The sequence below is a fragment of the Balearica regulorum genome, chromosome 1 (assembly GCF_011004875.1).
Source record: "Balearica regulorum gibbericeps isolate bBalReg1 chromosome 1, bBalReg1.pri, whole genome shotgun sequence".
Lineage (NCBI taxonomy): Eukaryota > Metazoa > Chordata > Aves > Gruiformes > Gruidae > Balearica > Balearica regulorum.
The window spans coordinates 210,981,567-211,008,747 of record NC_046184.1 but is presented as its reverse complement, the minus strand read 5'-3'; the positions used below and the strand labels follow the sequence as shown (position 1 = coordinate 211,008,747).

Here is a 27,181-nt window from a genome sequence, read left to right as displayed (position 1 = left end):
TCAGTGCATCATCCCGCTGCCCCTAACAAGGTATCTCCTTCTTTAGAAGGAGGAATGATGTAGTGGAAAACTGCTTTCAACATCCTTTTTACAGACTGAAAGATATTTGGTATCACACTTTAAACCTCCTTTCCTTTCCTGAATCTGCGGGAGAGAGGGTCTAACTATTTGACTTCTCACACAGTCAGTGCTGAAATGTTCAGGTACCACAATAAAGAGGTCATATATTTACCTAAGATAATATAATAATGCAAGGTTCTATTAGACCTCAATTTTCAGGACATGCCTTACACTCATTAATTTAACATTAATTTGCATTTAGCAGCCCTAATGATTATATAGGTCAAGAAAACTAAAATATCTCTATTCTCTGTTTTTTTATCTCCTTAGAGTACGCTCGGTTTGAGGCAAAAATCCATGACCTGCGTGAGCAGATGATGAATCACAGCATGAGTTCTGGGTCCGGCTCCCTGAGGACTAATCAGAAGAGGTCACTGTATGTCAGGTGAGCAGGGAGAGCTTTCTCCTGGGAATATGTCATCAGCTACCTTGTCTATGCCTGACTTGTGCACTGTGGGTTTGGCAAAGGGTGGGAAAGAAGTTTGAAGAACTGCATTGAACTGAACTGAGAAATGCATCAATCTTACAAGCACAGCATCATTAATGTGAAAATTGGATAAAGCCCTATTGCTTAATCCAATCGTTTCAAGCCATTTTCAAAGAGCATTATACTTTCATAGTGATTGGGTTTTATGAGATGAAGATTTCTTACCAGTTATCAGCTCTTTTGATATCGGAGATGGATATTGTGGTGTAGTGACGCATTGCGTTTCTGTGTGAAGTCTTGCCCAGACATGGAATGATTGTTCTCATAAAAAGCACTTTTTTGCCAAGACCTTCCTCTTACAAAGCGAGGAATATTATATGCTATTCTAAATGCATGACAATCTGCTGCTATCCCCTTGCATATGTTTACCCTTCTATCAGTCTACGCCACGGAGAATTTACCATTTACATAGCAAGATCAAATATGCAGATGAGATGCTCAACAAGCTGATGTATGTAGCTTAGATGGGGTAGTGAATAACATAGGAGCTGCCTAACTGTGAGCCAGGTGGTAGCAGTGGTTATAGTTTTGCTTTGTGCAAGTCTTTTGCCATAGTCATTGCCAGCTGAAAGACTGGGTGTTGCCCAATTGCCCCTGGCAAAGTTCTTGCTGTCACTCACCCGTTCGGGGACTCAGAGAGACTGTGGGACTCTGTGCCAAATATTTTAATAATCTTAATAATTATGCTTCTCTAGGCTTTTCATTTTCATTTCCCCCCCCCCCATGCTCAGCATATAATTTGAAATTCCTGACAATCATGAAGTAGAGGGAAGCAATTTGTCAGCCTCCAGGTAGTGATAATTATTCATGGGGGAGCTAATTCAGGTGATAACATTGCAGAGATCCAATTAAGGCTAAATTCTACATTTTGTCATTATGCTCTAAGCATGAAGGGGTAAGGCAGGAGAGAAGGAAGGAAGAACTTAAATGTTAGCATGGATGGTCTTATTCTAGTGGGCAGCAACCACACAAAGCACTAATTGGTACTGCTGCCAGAAAGAGCAAGGACTGATAGGATATGTATCACTGTTACCAGTGACCTTAATATGGGGCAAGGACTGGTTGGAACTGTCACCATTTTCAATGCATCTCTAAGCTTCTCTGACCTTTCCAGGTCTATGTTTACTTTTGGAGCTATTCCACCTGCAGTAGGTTCTTTCCAGACCAAACAGAGTGACTTTATCATCAAGAGCTTTGGTCAGCTCCCTGAATTTACATTTTATGAAAATCTACAGTCATTGGACATGTAGGGACAGATCCAAGCTTACTTTGCTTGAGGTAAGCCAGGAACCCAAAACATGGTGGACAATGGTGCAAGAAGTCCAAGCCACCAACTGCAAGTCTATTCAAGTGTACACACAAAGGGCTAACAAAGGGTTCTGAGCAACTTACTAGTTTGAGATACAGCAAAGCTCAATTACCCCTGTATCAGCACAGACCTGGTAAGCCCTGCTGAGAAATGAGGCTTATTAGCTTGCACGTTCTGCCAACCTAATACATCTGTACTGCATCTGGACTAGCCTAGTTCTTCTATATGGTATTGCTCTCCATGCACCAATGAGCCTGGCTTTCTGCTGGTCCATGAATTCTGGATGTGGTCTGTCTCACTAAGCTGATACGCCCTGGTGCTTCACTGAAGAAATCGTTGCTATCTTAGGTGCCTATCATAGAATCTAAGAATGGTTTGGGTCAGAAGGGACCTTAAAGACCATCTAGTTCCAAAGCCCCCTGCCATGGGCAGGGACACCCTCCACTAGACCACGTTGCCCAAAGCCCCATCCAACCTGGCCTTCAACACTTCCAGGGATGGGGCCTCCACAGCTTCTCTGGGCAACCTGTTCCAGTGCCTCACCACCCTCACAGGGAAGAATTTCTTCCTTATATGTAATCTGAATCTACCCTCTTTCAGCTTAAAGACATTCCCCCTTGTCCTGTCACTACACTCCCTGATAAACAGTCCCTCTCCAGATTTCTTGTAGGCCCCTTCAAGTACTGGAAGGCTGCTATAAGGTCTCCCCAGAGCCTTCTCTTCTCCAGGCTGAACAACCCCAACTCTCTCAGCCTGTCCTCGTAGCAGAGGTGCTCCAGCCCTATGATCATCTTTGTGGCCTCCTTTGGACGTGCTCCAACAGGTCCATGTCCTTCTTAGGTTGGGGGCCTCACAGCTGGATGCAGTACTCCATATGAGGTCTCACAAGAGCAGAGTAGAGGGGCAGAATCACCTCCCTCAACCTGCTGGTCATGCTTCTTGTGATGTAGCCCAGGACACGGTTGGCTTTCTGGGCTGCATGCGCGCACTGCTGGCTCATGTTGAGCTTTTCATCCACCAACACCCCCAAGTCCTTCTCCTCAGGGCTGCTCTCAATCCATTCTCCCACCAGCCTGTAGCTGTGCTTGGGATTGCCCCGACCCACGTGCAGGACCTTGCACTTGGCCTTGTTGAACTTCATGTGGTTCACACAGGACCACCTCTCAAGCCTGTCAAGGTCCCTGTAGATGGCATCCCTTCCCTCAAACGTGTCGACTGCACCACACAGCTTGGTGTCATCGGCAAACTTGCTGAGGGTGCACTCGATCCCACTATCCATGTCGCTGACAAAGATGTTAAACAGTGCTGGTCCCGATACCAGCCCCTGAGGAACGTCACTCATCACTGGTCTCCACTCGGACATCGAGCTGTTGACAACTCTTTGAGTGTGACTATCCACTCGATATCTAAATATCACTTCCCAAACCATAAATGCAAAAAACTGTTCTTTTATTCCAGAGTTATTCCAAAAAAATGCCCCAAACCTCTCATGCAGAAAAACTCAAAAGCATCAGTCACTTTTATTAGCATAAATTTTTTGCAGTCAAACCCACACAATTGACTGTTTCCAACTCTGAGAAGTCTGTTTGAAAGGCTCTGTATTTTATATATTATTATAATGTGTTTGTAGTACAGCAGTGCCTGCAGCATTATGTGAGGCACTGTAAGTTCAAATCGTATACACTAATTACAAAGGTAGCTTACATCTACATTAGGCACTAAAGAAAAAAATAATGTGAGTTTGGAAATATGCCTTTTTTCAGTGACTGAAATTTTCATTTTATGTATAAACTCTTTACAGTCAGGAACCAATGTAAAATATTTGGGATTTAGCACCTTTTTTTTGAGTATTCTTACAACTCAGTACTTTTCTGTTTCAATGACTTATTTTGGTCCCCTGTGCAAGAGTACTAGAGACAAATTACCATATGTTGCAAATTTGTAGCTGTAATGCCCAGTTTATGATTCAAGTTTGTTGTTTTCCTTTCTTTGCAATTTTGCTGTCCTTCACTGAATACAAGCATAGGTACTTTTTAGCCAGAGATCTTAATCAAAGTAAATAACTGTGCTCCAGGCAGCACAAGAAAATAAAATTAAGGTCCCTATAGGTTGTAATAATTGAAAATAAGTGTCATTATTTGCTCATAGAAATGCCAACAGGAAAGAGGGTGAGAAGTAGCAAAGCTCTGTAAATAGATTTGCCAGTGGATGCGTGATTCATTGGATGCAGGGTTTTCTTCTTTTCCTTCAATCTGTGATTTCTCCATCCAGCCCTTTCTAAAACAGAATCATACAATCATAGAATCATAGGATGGTTTAGGCTGGAAGGGACCTCAAAGATCATCTAGTTCCAACCCCCTGCCATGGGCAGGGACACCCTCCACTAGACCATGTTGCCCAAAGCCCCATCCAACCTGGCCTTCAACACTTCCAGGGATCCAGGGGTAGCCACAGCTTCTCTGAGCAACCTGGTCCAGTACGTCACCACCCTGACAGGGAAGCATTTCTTCCTTATATCTAATCTGAATTGACCCTCCTTCAGCTTAAACCCATTACCCCTGTCACTCCATGCCCTTGTAAAAAGTTTCTTTCCAGCTTTTCCAATGAGGAGAAGAAATATAGTAAGAAAAACAGACAGTGCCAGAATGGATGTGAAACACAGCAAATTCTATTATTTATAATTCTTTTGTTGGGAAAAGTGAATGAACTTCATTTGAATTCAATAACTGAAGTGAGAGGTTAAAAAAATTCTTCTATTATCCTTTATAATTCATTGGAATTTAGCCATGAGCTCATGATTAATAAGGAAAGTAAACAAACCTATTACCAGCTAAATGCTATGCTATATACATACATAAGGGGTTTTTAGTGTTTCTTATGCAAATTCGTATCTTCCTTTTTGTCTGTTTGGCTCAAGGTTTTAAAATCTGTTCTTGTAAGATTATATATTTTCTTGTCTTGAAATAGATACGTGCTTTGCTTTGTCCTTCTAGGTTCACGTCCACAGTCAAATTTTTCAAGGAACATGTGGTGACTATCAATACTCTTAAGAAATGCCAGAGCATGTTATTTAAACCACAGACTAGGGAACACGACAGTCCTTTACAAAGTTTGGTGAATGCGAGCAGCCAGTGAATGAAACTTTAGTATAAAATTACCAAGCTGAAAGAAAACTGAGAGCTTAAGCATGATGAAGGGTTTTTCCTGTTGATTTACTAGATTTCTCCTGAGCTTAAAGTACTTGTGCTGGATATATGATGATAAAAGTTCATACTTCAGTAATTGCTACTAGATTTACAAAGAAAAGGTTTTCAAACAATCATCTGGCATCCAAGAACTGCTTTCTTACAGTCTGCTGTTGATATACAGATGAACAATAATTAGATAAGCTTAGAATAAACAGCCATGGCACCTTTTAATATTTATTCAAATGAGACCGCTTCTGAAATAATGTGTATAATTTAAAATTCCAGTTGTCCAAACTCAAAAACAGGCGCTGTGGAGGTACATCACTCTGCAGTAACAGCTCAAAAGCTTCACAAACACCCCAGTCCTTTCATTGTTATTTCGCTGTTGAAAAGCGGTTCAGTATCATTGGTGACCAGGTACCATTTCACCTAATCGTGGCTACTTGTTGCCCTGTATAAAGGGGCTGGTTGAGCTTACTGAAATGCAGATATTTCAACTTCAGCACTACTTTCAAATACATCAGCACAATGCAAAATGTACATTTGGGTATGGAAAACAGAGCTGGGACAGGGCTGGATCCAGCTGTAATTTCAGAAGAAGTGGTTCTGCAGCTGCCTCTCCACCAACTGCCCAGGGGAGGACACTCCAGTGGGAAGTGTAACCAAGGGCAGAGACTCTTCCCAATAAGATGAGGAACTTTAAGATCAATCTTCTTATTCCAGCCCATGCTGCGCTAATTATAAAAATTGTTCACAGTGCAAGCAGGTGCCTCTTAGTCCACTACATTTTTGTCATCTTCTAGCTTGAATTAGTGCTAAGCATTTCATAGCTTTGATAGGTATGTGCTGTACAAGCACAAAGCATTATGTGTTAAAAATGAGTGTGTTCTGGTTCATTTTTTATTCAGCTATGAGGAACACAATCTGAAGGTTTACTGTAGCAATTTAGCAGCAGCTGAGATGAAGTCAAGATTGAGGTACTTGAGGTTGTTTACTCTGATTTCCAGCACAATGAATTCTCCATTAGACGTTAGACACTTGTATGTGCATTTCCTGAACTTAGAAATCAGCATGATGCCATACTGCTTAAAGAGTGATTTTCAACGAATCATGTGAATTCTCACTTGGAAGTTTGCTGAGTTACAGTTGAAGTTTGGCTGAGACAGTTTGTGAAGATCAAATCTGGCATCTGGGGCTGGTTTTATGTGATGTCTGTTACAGTCTCCGTCTTCTTTGAGGCGGTGAACACCCTATAGGCAGGTGAGCATCAGGTCAAGGCTCCATGGGAAAAATTCTCATGGGAGAGTTGCACAGCAGGTTGTGATGCAGTCTGAAATCTACATGAGAAATTTAATTCTTGGAGACATCCTGGTAGTGAAATCTGAACATGTGATAAGATAATGTCAGACTGGGTGACAGAAAGCTCTACTATGTAGGTCTGGAAGGAGAAATGCTATAAAGATATAACTTCATCAGGGCTTTTTGGAGGGAGGTACTGAGGGAACCAGAGGGAAAGGTATGAAATGGTCATACCTAAATACACATTGCAAGCAGAGGGAATGTGTGTGTATATATATATATTAATATATATGTCTATGATCAGAGGGCTGGAGCACCTCTGCTATGAGGACAGGCTGAGACAGTTGGGGTTGTTCAGCCTGTAGAAGAGAAGGCTCTGGGGAGACCTTATAACAGCCTTCCAGTACTTAAAGGGGCCTGCAGGAAAGCTGGTGAGGGACTGTTTGTCAGGGAGTGTAGTGACAGGACAAGGGGTAATGGGTTTAAGCTGAAGGAGGGTGGATTCAGGTTACATATTAGGCAGAAATTCTCTATGAGTATGCTGAGGCACTAGAATAGGTTGCCCAGAGAGGTTGTGGAGGCCCCATCCCCGGAAGTGTTCAAGGCCAGGTTGGATGGGGCTTTGGGCAATCTGGTCTAGTGGAGGGTGTCCCTGCCATGGCAAGGGGGGGTTGGAACTAGATGATCTTTGAGGTGCCTTCCAACCCAAACCATTCTGTGATTCTATGATACATAAAAAGAAAATCCAAATAGATATGTTAGTGTTAAATACATGCTACACCCACATACATATAGCAAACATCTTCTCTTAAGCTAGTTGCCTGGTATCTCTCTTGAGTCAGTGGAGTGCACTTGGCACTTTCAGAGTACAATTCATCTCATCCAGAAGTAGACATCTAAAATTGCTCAGGCGAATCATGCCCTAAAAATGTCTATTTCTCACAGTTGAGTGGAAGGAGCCTCAAGTGATTAGCTGAGATGTAAACATCTATATTAGAGACACTTGAAGTTGTCTGACCTGAATCCCACCCACACTGAATATCTTTCTTTTTTGCTCGCTCACACACACACACACACACACTCACACACACACACATACAGAGTATGCATATACATATCTTGAAGAAGCTGTGACATCAGGCTCTCTGGCTTTTGTCTGTGAATGCTTCTGCTGGATGTTTCAGTAAGACACTGCAATGTATCCTGGAAACACTGACAGTCCTCTTTAAATAGACGGGTTTGTACCCCATATTCTTATTCCCCTGGATTCCTTCTAAATTCACTTGCTACTTTTGTTAGCGCTATTGAGGATCCACACGTGTTCAATGCATGGTCATCAAGCTGAATGAGTTTGTGTTCCAGCTATGACATCACATTTCTTTCAGGCTTCAGAGCACAGTAGGTCAATCTAGATTTCTGGAAAGTGAATGTGAGTTTGGCACCTAGGCATTATTGTTTGGTTTTGATGGGGAAATAGCTAGAGCTTACATAGCCATGCCTGTACTTTAATGGCATGATAGACACTATTAGAATTCTTTTTGCTGAACGGTAAGTGAAGGAAAGTAGTAAAGTATTTTAGCAAAAGGAATTCTAGTAAAGTTACCTCAGATTATTCCTAGGCAATTTAACGGTCCAAATTATAGCACAGAATGGAAACATGCATTCAGAAAATCTGTGCTAAATGGCAAATTCAGAAAGCTGGGGTTTATGGTAGCATTTAGCAGACATGTTTGGAAATGGTCAGGTAGGTATGCACATAACCTACGCTTGTGAAATGGGCTGTTGCACTTGAAATGCCATTTCAGAGTGAAAAATTGAAACCTGCTTGGATATTACTAATTTCACATGTCCTGGTTAAGTATGAGTTTCTGAATATTCAATTACTACTTTATAGCTGTTCTTTCTCTGAATATAGAGTCTTCTCCAGATCCTGCTGCATCAGTATTCTCACCAGCTTCAGTGAGAGCTGCTGAGATTCAGAACCAAGGAAATAGTGCAAATCTTTACTTTTCAAAGCAAGGAGAGTCACTCTGTGCGCTTGAGACCTTTTCCCCAGGTGGATGTTCAGGATCTGAACAGTATAACTGAATAACTATTCACTCAGGTGTTTATTAATTATCAGAGACACTGAGGAACAGGGAAGGATGAGGGATATACTGGAATACAAGAATCACCTAATACAATGGGCAATAAATCCAGTAGTTATTATTTATTACTTTGAAATTCATGTTTAGAGCAAAAGTATCTGGCTCACAGAACCTGTGATTATCTGTAAGATGAAGAATGAAAACGATACCAACTCTTGTCCTTGGCAATGAAAATATAATGTTTTCTTATGAAATTCAGACTGTTTATGTGCTTAGAGAATCATTTTTTTGGCATTTACGAAGAGTACCATGTTCCTCATCCTGCTGCTAAGTACCGACTAAATGAGAAATTTAAAAATTCAACCAAAAATTGAAGAACAGGGAGAGAGGCTGTTTTGATTGTTTTTGTGGGCTTTTTTGAGGTGGCCTCTTACTGATGTCAGTGGGAGCTGCAAGCATTTCACACTCCTTTTTTTTACACCCATGAAATTTTCATTGGTCCTTAACTGAAGTGCTTTAACTAAGGCACACAACGGTGTTGCCACTCTCAGTTGAAAGATGGATGTGAGAATTATTAATCTTGGAGTATTCACAATTCAAAGGCCTTCAGGCTTATAGTTTGATTGCATTTTGGTGCTAAAAAATACCCTGAAATGTGATGCTGTAAATATAACAGTATGCCTCACCTATACTCTAGGACTGTGAAAATCGATATATTTGATATATAGTCAGTTGAAACTATTAGCCACCTCACAAGCTACTACGGTTTTTCCTAACGCTTACTATATTTCTTATTCATCTGATATTTTTTTGCAGTGTTGATACTAATGAACAGTTAAGGAAAAATGAGGTTCATTTCCAATTTTTAATAACATTTCACAGACAAAGAAGCAGCAGTTAATGGAGAGTGAAAACTGAACATGTAAACACATCAGTCAAAACAGTTTCATCTCTGCATCTGACACCAGATCTCTCCTTTACATCTTCATGTTTATCATATCGACTAATCTTAGGTAGCTGGTATGAAATGAGTCCAACTGATTCCTTCCTGAGGCGCGGTGCGATGCACCGTTAGCTGCAGCATGAACCAGCAGCCCAGCAAGCCTTTTATCAAGGAATGATTCTCCAGTTGCGCCAAAAAGGGACGAAAGCCAGATTTATTTCTATCTTGTTGTGGCTTTGCAAATCATTGAATACTTTGTGTTCAAGATTAAGAGCTAATGCACGTGGTACCGAGCACCTCGAAGGACTGAGCCCCACGTGAATAAACCGCAGCCTACGGTAATCTCCGATAACAAGCTCTGCCCAAAGTTCAGAACATAAAACAGAATATAAAGCAGCTCCTTATCAAAGCCATTCTTGCCTAATTCATCTTATCTTTACATTATCAGTAAAACTTGTTAGATATGAAATAACTGGCTGAGACCTGAAATCATGTCCTCAGTGCTGAGTTGTTCATGTGTGCTGAAACAGCTTTTCAATTAGCAGCTTCGGCAGGAGTAAGTAGTACGTACTTCTGGCCATTTCCCTTATTTTTCTGTTTCATAAGTTATTGAAATAATGTACCAGAAGAGGTAATGTGCTTGACATGTGATGTCTGCTCTAAAGAAGCAGCGTACCTTTTTCTTTTCTTAAGAGACGCTTTAATAGCTTTTCATTGCACGTACATTCTGCTCTCCAGTTCCCTAGTGGGACTGCCTGCTTTCTGGTTTAGAGCCTCATCCAGCAGGAAAGTGTCAGTTAGAATAATTTCCAAGCCAGAAGATGATGATGAAGAACTTGGCCACGTGTGGGAATAGGATTTGTTTGAAATTTCTACAACTAAGACAGTCACAATTTCAGCCAGCCTCATTTCTAAGCAGAGACTCAGAACATGATCCTTCAGTGCAGGGGAGTAAAAGTGACAATGAAGATAAACTGTCTGTGGCTTAAAATGGCTGAAAGTGAGTCAGCAAAACATGCATTTAAGCCATGTCTGTTCTATGTGAAAAAGCAGTCTTATCCAACAAACAGTTTCTTATGATGTTTCCATGTCAACAGCTATAACAGGACACCATCAGTTCGTGCAGTTCTCGACTGGAAAAATACAAGACAGTAAGTTAGATCATGAACATAGAGAAGAAAACTCATTGAAATAAAAGCTTGTGGGAATACAGTAAAAGTTGGAAATCTGAATATGTGCATTGGTGCAGCGCAATCTAGCAGAGGTTCTTAGCACAGTGGTGAATGTGAGAGAAAGAAATAAGACTGCTTGGCCCCTATTAAAGAGTTTTCTACCTGAAATCTTAGATGGAAAATTTATAAAGACACTGTAGAACAGACTCTCCAAATTAGCTGCATTGGAACAAAGCTGAGAACAGTGTTGAAACAGGACATAACCCTGCTGAGAAGAGCAGTGGGGATTCCCATTTGAAGTGCCTTCTGATAAAAACAAAGGAGGAGGATCTTTTGTCTCACCACAAGGAAGTCCATCTATGAGAAGGGAGCCCAACCAAGCTAAGTGATGAGGTTGAGGGAGTGCCAGTGGTCTTTGCTAACTGTTTTATTTCTCATCGGAAATAGAAATGACTGTACTAACTACAGTGAGCATAGGAAGGATGCAGGTACTTGCTTACTAGACACGGGGTTCATAGGGAGCTCCTCAGGAACTCCATTTGGTCATTCCCTGCCATCCCACTCTTCTAACAGGGAGCAAAGTCCTGAAAGAGAACGACCAGGTCCTCCAAGGCCTTGCAGGCATCATGTTGAATAGATCCTGGTTTAGATGCGGCTAGTTTGCTAAGTTTGCTGTGAGTGGTGGCTGTGTGGTGCTGGTCAATAGGGGAAGCTGCTGCCCAGGGCAACCCAGCTCAGTGTGGGGGGTACTGGCCCCAGCAGGCTGACATCTAATGGGCACCCTGGTCTAGTGGAGGAGCGGGCTTGGAACTAGATGGATTTTGAGGTCCCTTCAAACCCAACCCATTCTATGATTCTATGCGCAAGTGCAGGGCTTGCACTGCTTGCCTCATCTCTGTCCCTCTCACACACCAGGTGGGATTTGATCCTCTCTGAACGTGCCTCATATTCAGAGCAAACAGAGGAGAAAAAGATTTCAGAGATTAGCATATCTCTGCATGTCTCTTTCTCTCTGTATGTGTGTGCGTACATCTGCATTCTGCCATGTCCCCATCTCTTGTGAAGACTCTGATTGTGGGTTATACTTCTCTTACAAGTACTTACTCTAATTGTTTTATCTACAAACGTAGCAAATAAAAGAAGACTAACAAACAGCTGTCTGGTGAAGAGTTTGCCAGATGTTCCTCACTAAATAGGAATTAAGATAATGAAACATTCACCCACTTTCTATAAATTCTATTTCTTTTACTTATGCTTTTCAATTGACCTTGCAGGCAACCCCATTCCTTCACCCGATACATAGTGCCTCTATGATTACCAATACACCTGCTAGCAACACATAATACCTACTGCCGTACAAACCACTGCTTACCGAGATGGCAATAGTGTGCTGCTATTTCTGCTCCCGTACCTTCCTCCTAGTTGTTCAAAAGGGTCCTGCCACAGTGGGCAGCAGCTGAAAGCTTTGTGAAAAATTAGGAGAGAAACAGTTGCTTGACGGAATATAAGGTTGTTGGGTTTTTGGGGGGTTTTTGTTTGTTTTGTTTTTTTTTTTGTAACCTCCTATTTCTAACCACTTAGATTTTGGTTATGCCAAGTTGGAATAGTTTTTACCTTGGTGTGTTGCTAACGATATGTGCCCTTTCCATTTCCAAGAAGTATCAATATTCCTTCCTTTCTGGGAGCCAAAAAGCTCCGTAATTTTCCCTTTTAAAAAGCACTATCTCTGCAGCCACGCTTTCTCTTCTTGACGTCCTTGAGACATTTTAGAATCTAGGTAGAGGTTGCAGTGACTGACTGTTGTAATTACTGCTTTCTGCAGAGACTGTAAGACAATTTCTACAGATAAGGATCGGAGGTTATCAATCACAAAATGGAAGCCCAGCCTAATGGCCATCAAGCAGTATTTTGCCACTTTCTTGCAGATGGTTGAAGATACAAAGCCACAGTTCAGTCCTTTCAGCTGTTCTGCTCTGTACCCAGCCAGTCAGATTCTGTTTGTCTGTCAAGATCCATGTTTCTGAGAATACTTCAGGAACTATTCTTGTACAAGAAGTAAAGTTTAGATTTGAAAAACATCTATGTTTTTTTCAAGTATTTCTATACAAGGAAATAAATATCTATGTGAACTCGAAAGCAGATTAACTGAGACTAAACAGAATCAAAACCATTTTCAGTAGCACTGCAGGAAACATGGTAGAAGCAATGTTTCTAACATGGTTTGCAGGTTCAAAATGCAATCACCCTTTCAGTATAAGCATTAAAAGTGATTTTGTCCTTTCTATACTGGCAGTCAGAGCGTTGCCACATCCACGGAGAGCTATTGCGACACGAAGGCTCTGCTGCAGGGAGAAGCTGTGAATGTAATGTCCTGTGAGATGCCCTGGGAGGTACTTTCACTCTCTGAGTTATTCTGCCCCGGTGTCTCATCCAGACATGACATTACAGACAGATTTTTATGACATCCACTTAATTTAATAGCAAATTTATCACATTATTAAATACTCAGATTTTAATACTATATATTGTTGTTGTTTAGCACTCTAGTGTCTAGTCCTGATTTCACACCTGCCCTTCTTTACAGAAAAAAGAATAAGCTATACTGGCATTAGCATGGTCAGAACTAGGTTCCTAAAGACTCTACTAGAGTTATGAAGAACGGCATGATATCAGTGCACGGCACTTCTTCAGATCTGATTCCCATGGGCTTCATTCTGGCTAAAGTTAGCCCTAACTAAAATGAAATTAGAGGCATCAGTCTTCACCCTGGTTTTAAGTCAGAATCATGAGATGCTCCAGGAGTAAAAAAATCAGAATTCTTCCTTCATCACTGATATTTGCATGTGGATTCACCTTGAAGTCTCGTGAACTTTAGCAGATCTTTCAGCAAAACTGAACTGGACTTGAATTTTCTTGTTAAGTTTCTGGAAATCTAATAATCTACTTACACTTTAATAATTCATTAGAATATCAGTAAGAAAAACAAAATATGAATTAATAGAAGTGGACTCTTCCCCACTTCATATCAATTTCTGTGTTGGACTTACTATCCAGCCAGATCTAGTGGTTACTGCTAGAAGATGATGGGTCAGTTTGAAGTCTACAGCTCACAACATCTCCTAATGCAAGTGCAGTAACCACAGACATTCAACACAGGTTATAAACTTTCATGCACAACAGAAATTAAGCCCAGCAGCCAGGCAAGTTTTGCTGGTTTTGTGGTAAATAACTGTTTTTTCACATAAATCTGATCTCATTCAGCAAATGCCTGAGAATTTATTTCAATATCTGAATTATATGTTGCCTTTTTTTTTATTGTAGCTACTGTGCTCATGTAATCATCTCTTATTTTCTTGATGCTTTCAGGATTGTGTATTTTTAAATGTTTTTCTAGTTTACTTTCATTTATATTGTTGTTTACTGCTAAAATTCAGAAAATTATTAAACAGAACATCATTAGAATTACAGGCATTTCTTTTAAATTCCTTTTCCTCAGTAATCTATTTATCTGCCTTTGTCTGTCTGCTGCACAAATAGTAGGTAGTGACTCCTTTAGCAATAGTCACCTATAGGCTCCCTGTAAGAATATCAAAGCCATTTTAAAAGCTGGGATAAAATTCAACAGATAGTTTTGCCTTTAAGAAGGAGTGCAGCAGCAATCTAGAGAAAAAAATGTAAAAGAAATAACAATCAGCAGACAGGATATTTTTCTCACCGAAGGTATGAAATAATAGTGAATTTGACTGAATTAATGACTTGAAAATTATCCAGCTGAATGCCAGGACCATTGCTGAATTTAGAGCCTGTAGAAGATGAGGTTGTTTTCCTCTTAATAGTGTGTGAAAGAGTTGTATGGTTGATGGTTTTTAAGCGAATTTAGTTTTATTTTTTCTCTATTGCCATCCTAAAGCCACCAGGCACTGGACAGACATAAGAATATATTCCTTTATAATGGGGACAGTGTGCAGAAGAGTCAAAGTTTCCTTTCCCTAAACTTTTTACTTGCTATAATTTCCTTGGTTCAGTGCAGCAGGTCTCAATTTGCATGAAGGTGAGTGAAAGGAAAATCCCTACTTGGTCTGTTGGGGTTTGAATTTTTAAGAATGGACACTTCAATTATACTCAGGTGTCAATGCTGCTTTTTTTTAAGGAAATTTTATAGAAGTATTAAGTTGCTGCTGATGTACTTTTAGTGTTCCATCTATGGAAACACACTACATACCCCAGTGCATTACACCAAAGACTTGCATTCATTTTTCTACCAGTTGTCTTGGGTTCTAAATATATTCCAGCACTGCAGAGGACATCAATCTGAAATGGTATTTTGTTATATTTGGGAGGAGCAGACAGATAAGTATATGGAATAAGGGAAATATTCTAAATTTGTTTATTAAACATTCAGTAATAATTATGTCTTCTACAAACAGCAGTAAAACCCATCTGCAGTCAGTATAACTAATGGTTAATGTGGTGTGAATCAAGGAGTCATATGCCATCATAACTCAGACAAAAATCTTAGCGTTAACAAGAATTTTACTCCAAGTTACTGTTCAGAAGTGCTCTGCCTATTTAAAGAACACAAAGAATTTTCCATCCTATCTGAGCTCTTCCTCCAGGGATATAAGTGATATCATTCTGGAACTTAGGAGCTCAGATTTCACATTGATTTAGGACCTAAAAATACACAATTTTATTGTTAGAGAGATATGGAGGGATGCTGAAGCACTGCGATGATCTGTTTGTTCATTGTAGGACACCTGCTTACTGTTATTGGAGATAAAATAGCTTTTGAATAAATCACCGGAGACTCTTCAATTCACAGAACTCTGAAGAGTCTGAGGTCAAATTTTATCTGAAATTTCTGAATTAGATATGTGAAAAGAAGTTGGATTTTTTCCTTGCAGCCAAAATGGAAAAGGAGACTTGTCAAAGACAGTGTTTCTAATGGGATCAGAAGAGTGCTTCTAATGCTTAAGTTTCAGGTCGATATGACCTAGGCTCTGGTTGTAGTTATGATCTGTCATAAACAAGAAAGCCTCAACAGGTGTAAGAAAAGGATTATCCAGTCTCTCGCTCCCTAACTTCTGCCATATTATTAAGGTACTGGCACCACAAGTCATGAAGAACCATGTTGACTCAGATAAACTCCATTGAAAACACATCACCATATCCTTTTCTTTGAAAGCATATCACATAGTTGGCCTTTCATCCATTTCTGTTATAAGAGGCAGAACAAAGAAAAGTAAAACTCTATGGAGTTTTCAGTGCTATTATTTCTCTGCAGAGCAGTTCTGGAAATGAGCTGCTAGCAGTCCAAGTTTATTGGAATCTGAACTGTCTCCACCCTTAATCTACAGGCATAGCCTTCTAAGTCAAGGACTTTGTCTTTTCAGTTAGCAAAAAGGGAATATTTATTGTAATTGTGTCTTTATTACATCCCAAAAAGGCAGCACCCATAAGAGAGGCTCAGGAGTACTGAGATGTGGGCAAAAACAACACTTGTGCTCTCTTTGAGTATTGCTAGGAAGTAGACTTGCTGACATTTATCATAGAATCATAGAATCATAGAATGGTTTGGGTAAGAAGGGACCTTAAAGATCATCTAGTTCCAAAGCCCCCTGCCATGGGCAGGGACACCCTCCACTAGACCACATTGCCCAAAGCCCCATCCAGCCTGGCCTTCAACACTTCCAGGGATGGGGCATCCACAACCTCTCTGGGCAACCTGTTCCAGTACCTCACCACTCTAATGGTAATCTGAATCTACCCTCCTTCAGCTTGAACCCATTCCCCCTTGTCCTGTCACTACACTCCCTGATAAGCAGTCCCTCACCATCTTTCCTGTAGGCCCCATCAGGTACTGGTAAGCTGCAATTAGATCTCCCCGGAGCCTTCTCTTCTCCAGGCTGAACAATCCCAACTCTCTCAGCCTGTCCTCATAGCAGAGGTGCTCCAGCCCTCTGATCATCTTTGTGGCCTCCTCTGGACTCACTCCAACAGCTCCATGTCTCTCCTGTACTGGAGTCCCCAGAACTGGATGCAGTACTCCAGGTGGGGTCTCATGAGAGTAGAGTAGAGGGGCAGGATCACCTCCCTCGACCTGCTGGTCACACTGCTTTTGATGCAGCCCAGGACACGGTTGGCTTTCTGGGCTGCAAGTACAGAAAGGTCAAATACTTCAGTAAGATTCTCTCTGAGTGATATTTATCCCAGAAGCATTGCAATCTTTCAAAGTCAAACACTGGATATGTTTTTTCCTGACGTGCTTTACCCCTGCTCGCACTGCGTACATGATATTAGGACTTCATGGCGTAAAGATAATTTAAAAAATCAGCTATGCAGACTATTCTTGGAGGAATGAAGAACCAACATAAGTAATTTAGTCTAATTAGATGAGGAATATTTGTATGAAAATATAAATACTTTTTAAATAATCATGATAGTCTGGGACTTAAAGATTCTGTATTTCTGTGATTTTTTTTTTCCCAATGTGTGTACAGAATAATCTAATCATCCCTAATTACAAGAATAATTGAAACTATTTGAGCTGATTAACTAATTTTATAATCTATTTTCTGATTTCTTAGCATTTTTCATTGGTAAAAGCAGCCATCTACTAGGCAGGCTAAAGTTTCTTCTGCCAATATTTTGTTGGTAACAGATGATTAATTGGTAATTTTGCTTGTTCAAATAAAAAAATTAGATCTTTATAATTTTGAGTCGCTGAGCAATCGTGCTCTGTAGAAGGGAGATGTTCTTTACATTTCCTGAAGGCCTATGAAATTGTACCTCATGCTTTAATAGAGGAAGAGCGTTTACAGTTTGACTCCAGTGCATTTGCAGCTTAAAATTACAATAATTGAATAATTATGATGGCCTCAGTCATCCTGCTTCTTCTATGAGCAAGAGAAAGTAATGTTAGAAGGATTTATTTCCTGTTTCTATTCCCTTCTAGGCCCCTGATAGGAAAACTTTTTCTCCTGGGGTGGAAATGGCTCCTGCTCCCATTGCACAAGGGTTAAATGCCTCCTGGAACACAAGTCCCCAAAACAGACATGGAACAAGGAGGTGGCTTCCCACAGTGAGGAATTAACATTCTTGTGGATAGTGCCTGCATATTAAAGGATGGTAGACTGCTAAACCTGGAAAACTTCTACATAGACACCACTACAGACATCAAATAATGAGTAGTCCTATGGTTAGAGCAATAGTCTTAGATTTAGAAAGCTGGAGCTTGTTTTCCTTCTCTACCAGGCCATTGCCATGATGCCCTGAGGAATTTCAGTAGGATCAGGCATAAGCAATAACCCTTCTGCAACTTTACTGCCAGGGCACATGGCTGGCTCATGCCTAGCTCACCATCCTCTAGGACTCCCAGGGCCTGCAGAGCTGCTCCCCAAGGTGTCAATCCATGACAATAAGGGGGTTAGTCTGTTCCAGGTACAGGACTTTGCACTTGCCCTTCTTGAATTTCACAAGGTTCCTGTTGGCCCCATCCACCAGCCTGCCTTGGTCACTCTGAATGTCAGCCGTGCTCTCAAGTATATCAGCTGGGCTGACTATAGTGCTGTCTGCGCTCTCAATGAGAGTGCACATCTCACCTCCTCCAGGTCATACATGATGCATACAGACCCCAGGATAGACATCTGAGGATAGACCCCTGTGATACCCTACTTCAGGTAGAGTACAACTTATTAACCACAACCCTCTGAGGCTGATATCTGGCCAGTCTTTTATCCAAGTAGTTGTCCACCCATCCAGACCGTAATGGCCTAGCTTGGATACAAGAATATTTTGGGATACAAGAAACAGAAATCTTGTTAAGGTCGAGGTAAATGACATCCACTGTTCACTTTCACACACAAACACAGTCATTTTATCCTAGATTGCCATCAGGTTGCCCAGGCATGATTTACACATGGTCAGTCCATGGTCACTTCCCAGTCCTCTTTTTCTCCTTCCTGTGCTCAGAAATGTGATCCAAATGGACTTGCTCCTTGACTTTCTTAGGCACAAGAGGAAGACTGACCAGCCTGTAGTTCCTCAAATCATTTGGCGTTTTTGAAGATGGGTTTGACATTTCCAGTCATCAGGGACCGCCCCTGATCTCCACTGTCTTTCAATAACAGAGACCTGGCTGAGACACAGCTTGTCAGGTCCCATGGACTTGCATGGGTCAAGTTCTGTCCTCAGCCACTACTGGTCATTCTTATTCCTGAACCCCATCTCCAAGCACAGCACCCTGGGACACCTTGTTGGTGAAGACTGACACAAGGCAGGCATAGAGCTGCTCAGCCTTACCCATATCTGCTGTCACTAAATCGTCCACCCTGTTCCGCAATGGACTCACATTTCCTTTGTTCAGCCTTTTACTGCCATTGTAGAGGTCAAAGGCCTTGTTGACCTTGACACCCCCGCCAAGCCTCAACTCAAGCAGACCTTTGGTTTTCCTGAAACCATCCCTTACAGGCATGGGCAACATTTCTAAATTCTTCCCTTGTAGCCTGTCCCTGTGTCCACCTCTGCATGCTGCATTTTGGCATATAACAGGAGGTGCCAATGATGAAGTATCACAGAGTAGTATCTGCCTAGTAGCTTGAATTTTAAAAAAAGGTTGCATCTTTCTTTTACTCATGTTTTATCTGTTCTGTATACATTAAATTGTGGTCTTCAAGTTATTTTCCATCATGCCTTTTTCATGCTCTAATTGGTTAACGTACATGAAATATACATATAAGCTGAAATGATTAACATCACTGTTGTGTTCTTGCTCTATCTGTCTCTTTAATGCTATATTTGGATGGTTCCTGGTCTCCACATCCTTCTTCATTGTATACTGCAGGTACCTTGTGTAGATTTCCATTAGTCCTTTGATGAACTACAGGCATCTTGTTCATTAATCCATTATCTAAGAGCTCATCAGTCATGCTTTTCATCTCTTCATTACTTCAATAGCACAGCTACAGTCATTACGTTTCACATCTTTCAACCCTTCATGGCCATGCTTTTGCATCTGTCTGGAGCTCAGAGTGACGTGGGTGGGATTTTGGCTGTCTAGGACTCGGGCTGTAATGCACAAACCTAGAGGATGTTCACTGTGATTATAGTTACAGACATCTATTATCTTTTGGGATTGAGTGACAAGCAAATTAGCGAGATTCCACTGTTTGGTACTTCTTCCCCAGGGCAATGTTTTGGAATTATAGTCCATCCCTCTGTATACATTTCCACTCTTGCAGTCCAGTTGTGTACTTCAAATGAATTTTTCTAGCTTAATTTGGATTCAGTCCTTGTTGGGTTTCAGAAAGAATGGGATTACACTCCTCTAAAAGATTACTCCATTCAGATCCTTGCATCAATATGCAAATAAAATGGTAATTGAAAAAATACACCTTTATCAATGATGTATTTTAGTGTTCTAAGAATTCTGCTCAGTTGAATAATATCGCTATTCACTTTGATATAACAAAAGCATCACAATAAATTCTCATCCATTCAATAATCTGGCCATTTCTCAAATTTCATAAGACATCAGTTAAACCATAATTAAACTGTCACGAATGCCTTCTGCTTCCAGTCTGTCTTCTTCTCAAACAAATCACCCCTCTTTATTAATTAATTGAGATGAGGGAAACAGAAGAATTTTAAATCTTTGAAAATATATTTCTACACCTAATAGAACCACACAAATAATGCTATTTCAACAGCATTTCTTTCAGATTCATGTTAACTGGAAATGAAGAAATGCTTAAATTGTAGCAAGGCATTGTAGTGGCAGTCCCCATGTTTTAGTGTTCTGATTTTTTCAGGCTTTCCCAGACCTTTGTAATAACACAAATCTTTTCATTGCTATCGCATCACCCCTACCTTATTTTAAATCCTATTCTTATCCTTTTCCTTACGCTATGTAGGCAGAAGATAATCTCATTTTATTTGGTAAACCTCTAGGTTTTGTTTAGTAAAACTCAGGGATGAGCTGCTCCTCTTAATGACAGGGAGCAAAGTAAGTGAGCTTTGAGATAATCCCATTTGGTGACAGTCTGTGAAGGAGGTTAATGCATTTTTGTAGGACTTTCCAGTATTTGGTTTATTGTGTTTGCAGCAAATACTGTTCACCTCTTTTATCTCTTAAGGGAAAGCCTATGAGACTTCTTTCCATGACACCATTTTAAAAGTGATGTATTGATTTATCTTCATTGATCTCACTGCACAGTGTTTAAGGAATTGATGTTACCATTCAGCAACATGGCACACTTTTGTTCTCCCTCAAGTCAATACAAAATGGGTCAGACCTTGAACCACCACTCTCCATACTGAATAGTTTTCAGTGTCACTCAAGGAGAATACACTTCTTGGTCAAAGTAGAAAATTTAGCAGCCCATATGAAAAAACATTACTGCTGATTGATGGAGAGAGAAACCTGGAACTGACTTTCTTAGAATTACTTTCCAAGGTCGCTTGTAGGAATAAACAATCCTCAGGCAGCGGGATGAGGATGCAGAGGCGGTGAGCATAGCTGACTCAAATATTACCTATAGAACTGATAGAAGTATACACAATTTTCAGGCCATATTATGAGCTACAGGAACCCAGCTTTGGCATCACAGCATCTCATAAAACATGGTGTATAGAGGGTGATCCAAGGTGCCTGAGTTACGTAAATTCTGTGTACAGTAAATGGAAGTGTTGAGTAGGGAATTCAATTTTGCTGTGCTAAGCAGGGAGTTTGGCCAAATTCATACTTAATGGAGCTCCCTTACAGAGCACGGCAGCACCTTAGGGGTGGGTTAGTTCAATCACTCTGCCCTGGATTTAGCTTAGAGGAAAAACTAAATGCAGGAATAGGTCTGAATTCCCACTGTTGCCGAAAGCCTGGCTTCAGTCTCTTTACTAGGTACCAACTCTTCCGGGAATCTGAAACCACAGTTGTACAAGTGAGGACAGGCATTTTGCTGAGCAGCAATGTCTGTTTAAAATGTAAGAGGAAGAGATAGTGGTGATGACGGTGTTCTTCACATATTGCAAAATACTCTGGCAGGTGCATATCCTTTTTCCCTGCATTATTGCTGTTTCAGTCAAAGCCAACTGGAGTCTCTGATGACAGTCAGGACAACTCATTTGCCACTGCATTCCTCAGCCTCCCATTGAGGGCTCCCCACTAACTTCTTTCTCCCAAACTTTAACTTTCCTGACCCCTCGGTCACACTGCCGAGGGTGAAAAATGTCCTTTCCATGAATGGCAACCTGGAGGTTAGGGCACTTAATGAAGACAAGAGAGTTCTGGCTTTGAATCCCTTCAGTCTGCTGAGGGAACTGCATTTATATCTCTCATCAGTCAATGGTGTGGCAAAACCTTGAATTTCCCAAACCCAAGTAAGCCTCTAACCCCTAGACTACTAGAAAAAGGTAAATATCATAGCTGTGTTTTTGAATGGGAATAGCCTTTCCTATTGTTTTTTTTCTGCATTCACTTTTGTGTATGTTTGTTAGGCATATTCAAAGCATAATTTAAACCCTTTAGGGCTTAAATGCAGTCTGGATATTCCTCTGCTTTAAATGTGAATTCCATAAATGTTTAAATGAGAGAGACATCCAGCTTCTCATAAATATGTGAGAGCAAATGTAGTCTAAAATACTTGGTCTACTGAAGGAAGCAGGAATTCTGAATTTTACAGTAAGGCCTTGGTGCTTAAAATCCATCTAAGTCCATTTTAGGCATTAAAAATAGTCAGTCTGAATCTTATTCTCAGTTTTGAGTAACCTACCAGTCCCCTGAAAGTTTCATCATAGACTATATTCAATACCCTTTTACCTTACTGTACTTCAAGCCACTATCAAAGAGGTAAGACTGGAAATGATTCTGATTTTCAAGATCATCTGAAGCTTTCTGAATAGTATTCATCAAGAAGGTCCGAGGCAATTACAATCACGGTCATAGCTATATCTAAAACAAATCACATGCCAGCCTGGAATTTCATGCTGCTGTAGAGCTCTCAGAGCTGCCATTTTCTCCCAAAGAAACCCTTAAACTGGCAGGCCATTTTAAAGACAATACCAATGATTAGAAAAGAAAATATCATAGTGAATTTGTGAGCCACATTCGTACTGATGAATTCATTTCACTCCAAAATAGGACTTCCAGCTGCTGCAATGTGACATGTTGGATATGGCTTTATCTCACCAACAAAATTATATTATTCCTAAAAATATGTTACTATGGCACAATTCTTTGGCTATGACTATGTAATCCAGAAAATCTAGCAGCCCAGTTTGCACCCAGGGCCTTGATTGCTCACACTGTACTGCTAGTTTACTCCCAAGCTCTCTTTTGGAGCAAATTAACTAGTTCCCTCCAAGACCAAATGTGGGTAGGTTATTTTTTAGGACAGCTCACTCCAGAGATTTCTTTGGGCAGCACGGATAAGACATGACTGGGTTTGGTTCCCTTTGCATGACACTGCTTGCAGACTCACTCTAAGAGACACCCACATAGCCTCACACTACTTGTTTAGGACGTGCAACACCTTTCTGGCGTCATGCTATAAAACATGGTCTGTGGGACTACGACATACTGTTCACATTACTTCAGCCACTTTGAAGAGGATGAATATCACATTCATAAACTAATTATTTCTCAGGGCCATAGGATGTGACATGGGCTCAAAGCAGCCCTGAGTGTGGATTGTATGTGCTAGAGGGGATTAGCCTTGGACAGCGAGGTTGCAGACCACTTGGCAGGACTGAGCACTCTCTGGTGTAGATATGTCTAACTGCATAAATACAGGCTAATAATAAGGCATCTGCATCCTTTTATAATTATCTTCTTTTAGGAAAAGTGCCCAGATTCTAAGAGATCTTCAAGACGAATGTCTCAGTCTAGAGCAGAATGGGTAGACACTGAAACCATACATCTGGGTTATGTTGATGCAGAAATGTCAGGGTATTTTTACATAGATGTCAAGAGCTGCTTCCCCACTGCCAATATAATTATTTCACATATGCCCAACACTTTCTGTTCAATCTCTGTCTTGTGAGGGCCAGTTTCATGGCATTTGTAGTAAAGATGTACTGTTGTTTCAAATCTTGCTTCTCTTTAAAATTCTGCATTGCAAAAGACCCAGCAGCTGTTGCTTTAAAATGCAGATAAGTAGGACACTATGTCACTCGCGGGTGCCATCATTACAGACCCATGTTACTGTTTTCTGTCAGCTAGAAGTTAATCACTTCATTTTTTACCCTGTCAATCATTTAGTGAGAGACAAGAACAAAGATATCTTTAGGGAATACATAACATCTTTCTTCACAAAGGCATTTTTTTGCATGAACATTATGATGAAGTTTCTCTTATTTAGTTTATCATGAGGTGTAAGCATATAAAAATACTCCTTAAATCATTGCTTTAGGTGTTGCTGCTTCAGCATTTATTTAACATCCAATTTAATAGTTTATTTTCCATAGACATGCAAACATTTTTATTAATAAGGTTTGAGAAACAGTTTCCAGGAAATTACCCTTCTGCTCATATCTTTACCCAAAGGCAAAAGGACCTAGATTTGTAGTGGGATACTTTCTCTAAAAATGAGGAATATTTGGATTAACTGCAAAAAGAAATATGGTGCCATAGGAGGACATTAGATGCATTCAATAGTTTGGTTAAAATCCTAATGTTTCTATGCTAAGCTAGAAAGATGTGCATGCATCCACTATCTTGTAAACCTAAACATATATAGGTCATTCTTTTAATTATTGTATGCACTAAGTCTTGTACCAGTAAAATTCTGTAACAAAAAAAAAAGTAGTTTTCCATGAAAACAATGAATCAATCAGTAAAATTTACGTTTCAAGAAGAAAGAAGCGGCCCTTAGATCTGTGATGCGGTTTTTTTCAATCCTTGTATTCAGTGTAATCGTGCAATGTTACTCAATAGTGGAAAAACAAAAGATTACTCAGTATAATATTCTATAAATTTATCTAAATTATTTTCATTTAAAAACCTTAATAACCATGCCAAGACTTTCAGATAAAAATTAAGTGCACCATCCTTTAATCCTAGCCATCGAAAGAAAGGAAAAGGGAAGGAAAGGATTTGATAACAAAAATAGTCATATCCATCTCTTAGGGCTTTTCATATCCCAAAGCTTTCTATGAAGGAAGGACTAGGTGAAGAAGCAGAGGTATAGACAGTGATTTACATAGCCTGAAGAAAATTGTTGGCCCGAGGAGCGGGTCCCAGCTCTGTACTGTGTGGGCAGCTGCATCGCCACTCTACAAATGGGGTTTCAGCTTGAATCCGTTAGTTGGTTTCCACAAATCTGGCAGGACATAAACGTAAAAGTTGTCTTTCGAGCAGGTTATCACAAGCCAAAACACTACTGGTTACATTATACAGATCAAACCTGAGCCCCAGTGGTGTAGGGTGGACATGTGAAAGTGAACATGACCACCAAACTCAGTCAGATGGAAGGTCCTTCCCACTCATTATTCTGTCTCAAATAGTTTCTGATAGCAGATCCTCTGAGACTATAAGAATAGCCCTTGATGGATTTTTCTCCTCTTTGAAAAAATTTTTTTAGGCCCATTTAAATTTTCAGCCTCTACAACATGCACTGGTTACTTGCATACTGTATATTATCTGTTAGTGGTTATATTACAATTTCCTCCATTTCTTGTATTGTGAAAACAGTGAAAAAGTGTTCCCTGTTCCCTCTTTCCTGAAATCTGTAATCTCATTAGCTGTTATTATACTCTTTCCTCAGTCACCTTTTTTAAAGCTGAGAAGGCTTAGTCTGTGTAACCTGCCCCTGTGAGAAAATCCCCCTTACTGGCCTCTCTGCTCCTTCTCTGCCTTTTCCAGGTCCTCTTTGGGATGAGGGGATCAGGACTGTCTGTAGTAGAAGTGTGTGGGTGTCTGTATTGTGGTATAATAGCAATGATTTCTGTTTGGTTCTTTATTCATTTACTCAAATTGTAGGAACAAATTTGCCTTTTTTTACTACTGCCAAGCACTGAATTCATGTTTTCCTAGAATAATATACAAAGTCTCCAGAATTTCTTCCCTGGGGAGTAATTGTAATTGCTTAGCTAGTGTATATCAGCATGTACATTTTCCAAGGACTGATATTCCCCATGCCTCACTTTGCATTTATTGACACTGAATTTCATCAAGTATTTTATCATGCAGTCACTTGATATTTTGAAATCATTTTGCAAGTCTTCTCAGTCAGTTTTTTGGGTTTGCTACACTCAATAGTTCAGAGTCTTCAGTAAATATTATTGCCTCATTTTTCATCACCTTTTCTAGATCACTTATGAGAATTCCTCCACTGTGAAAAAGAAAGCTGGTTTGTTAACCATTGTTTCCTATCCTTTAAACATTTACTAATCCTTCACTCCTAGACCACTGTATTGTTTATATTTAATGATCTTTTGATGAGGAAGTCTGTCATAAGCTTTCCGGAAATCCAAGTGATATTCCTAATCCCTGAGTTCCCTGTTCCTCTAAAGAGGTTAGGTAGATCTACCTGTTACTCGAGTCAGTTTTAATTTATTTGTGGTCTCCCTTTAAAAAAACTGACTTTGTATTTTCCACTTCCACACGTCTGAGTCATTCATCTTGTCCTGGTAATTTATTACTATTCATTTTATTGATTTGTTATTAAACTTTGTCTACTGACACATCAAGTGCAGATGGTTCCATTGATTTGACAGGTCTGAAAGGGGTTCATCCTTAAACACATCCTGGAGTTGATTGTAAATAATTCATTTAGCTTTATTGCTATGGCCTTTTCTCTCCTGAGCTTTCTTATTACACCCCAACGCCCTGTGTAATTGGTATTTAGCATGTGAATGCTGCCCTGTCCTTACCGTGGTTATCCTCACTAGTCTCCTTCATGGCAGGGACATGCCGGCCATCCTTGCTTTATAAAGACAGAGTCGGGGTCCCAGAGACCAGCATTTGGTAAAAGATGCTGAGTAATGAAACACTCGGGTTTCAGTTCCTCAGAATTGTCTCCTACTCTGAGCACAGAACTCCCAAGGACTGATTTCAGTGCCTAAAAGGTGCCAGCTTGGAGGGAGGAGATTAATTAGGTGCCAGGGGTTAGATTCATGGCAGCAAGTACATTGAGAGCTGGGATTCCTACAGCAGCCAACTGGAAAAGCTAGAGATGTGTCTGAAGGTCTGACCTCTGTTGGTCTCTGTGATCCAGAGCTGGAAGGGACTCCTTGCTGCCAGCCTTATCTTGGTGCCCACCTCCTGCTCCAGCAGGCATTAAGTACCCCGGTTCCTTCAGGCTGATCTTACACAAGCTGCCAACAAGCATTTGGGAAGGTAGAAGAGTATGTCAAAGGAAAATAATGTCTTAAGGCCAGGACAGCCTTTCTTTGCCCCTGTTTTACACCCTGGTTGTGAAAGGATTTGAGGGGGCACATCCTCCTCCTCAGCATCCCTGCAGTGTCTGGCAATGCAGAGCCGTGCCTGCCGCGACCATCTGCTGGTCTCTGCACAGTGAGTCTGGACTTGGCCATAGGCTCACACTGGAGATTAGCTGAAAGCATAGACATCTCCACTGTTGCA

At 40.5% G+C, this 27,181-nt stretch overlaps 1 protein-coding gene across 29 annotated transcripts in view; it reads left to right on the top strand.

Annotated features, from left to right (window-relative positions):
- DLG2 (discs large MAGUK scaffold protein 2) overlaps positions 1 to 27,181 on the top strand; it is a 1,060,789-nt gene that overhangs the window by 955,124 nt on the left and 78,484 nt on the right. For all 29 annotated transcript variants that reach the window (XM_075742480.1, XM_075742449.1, XM_075742451.1 and 26 more), the window contains one exon: positions 391 to 505. In XM_075742480.1, coding sequence (XP_075598595.1) covers positions 391 to 505 — 115 coding nt within the window. The remainder of the gene's footprint in view (positions 1 to 390; positions 506 to 27,181) is intronic.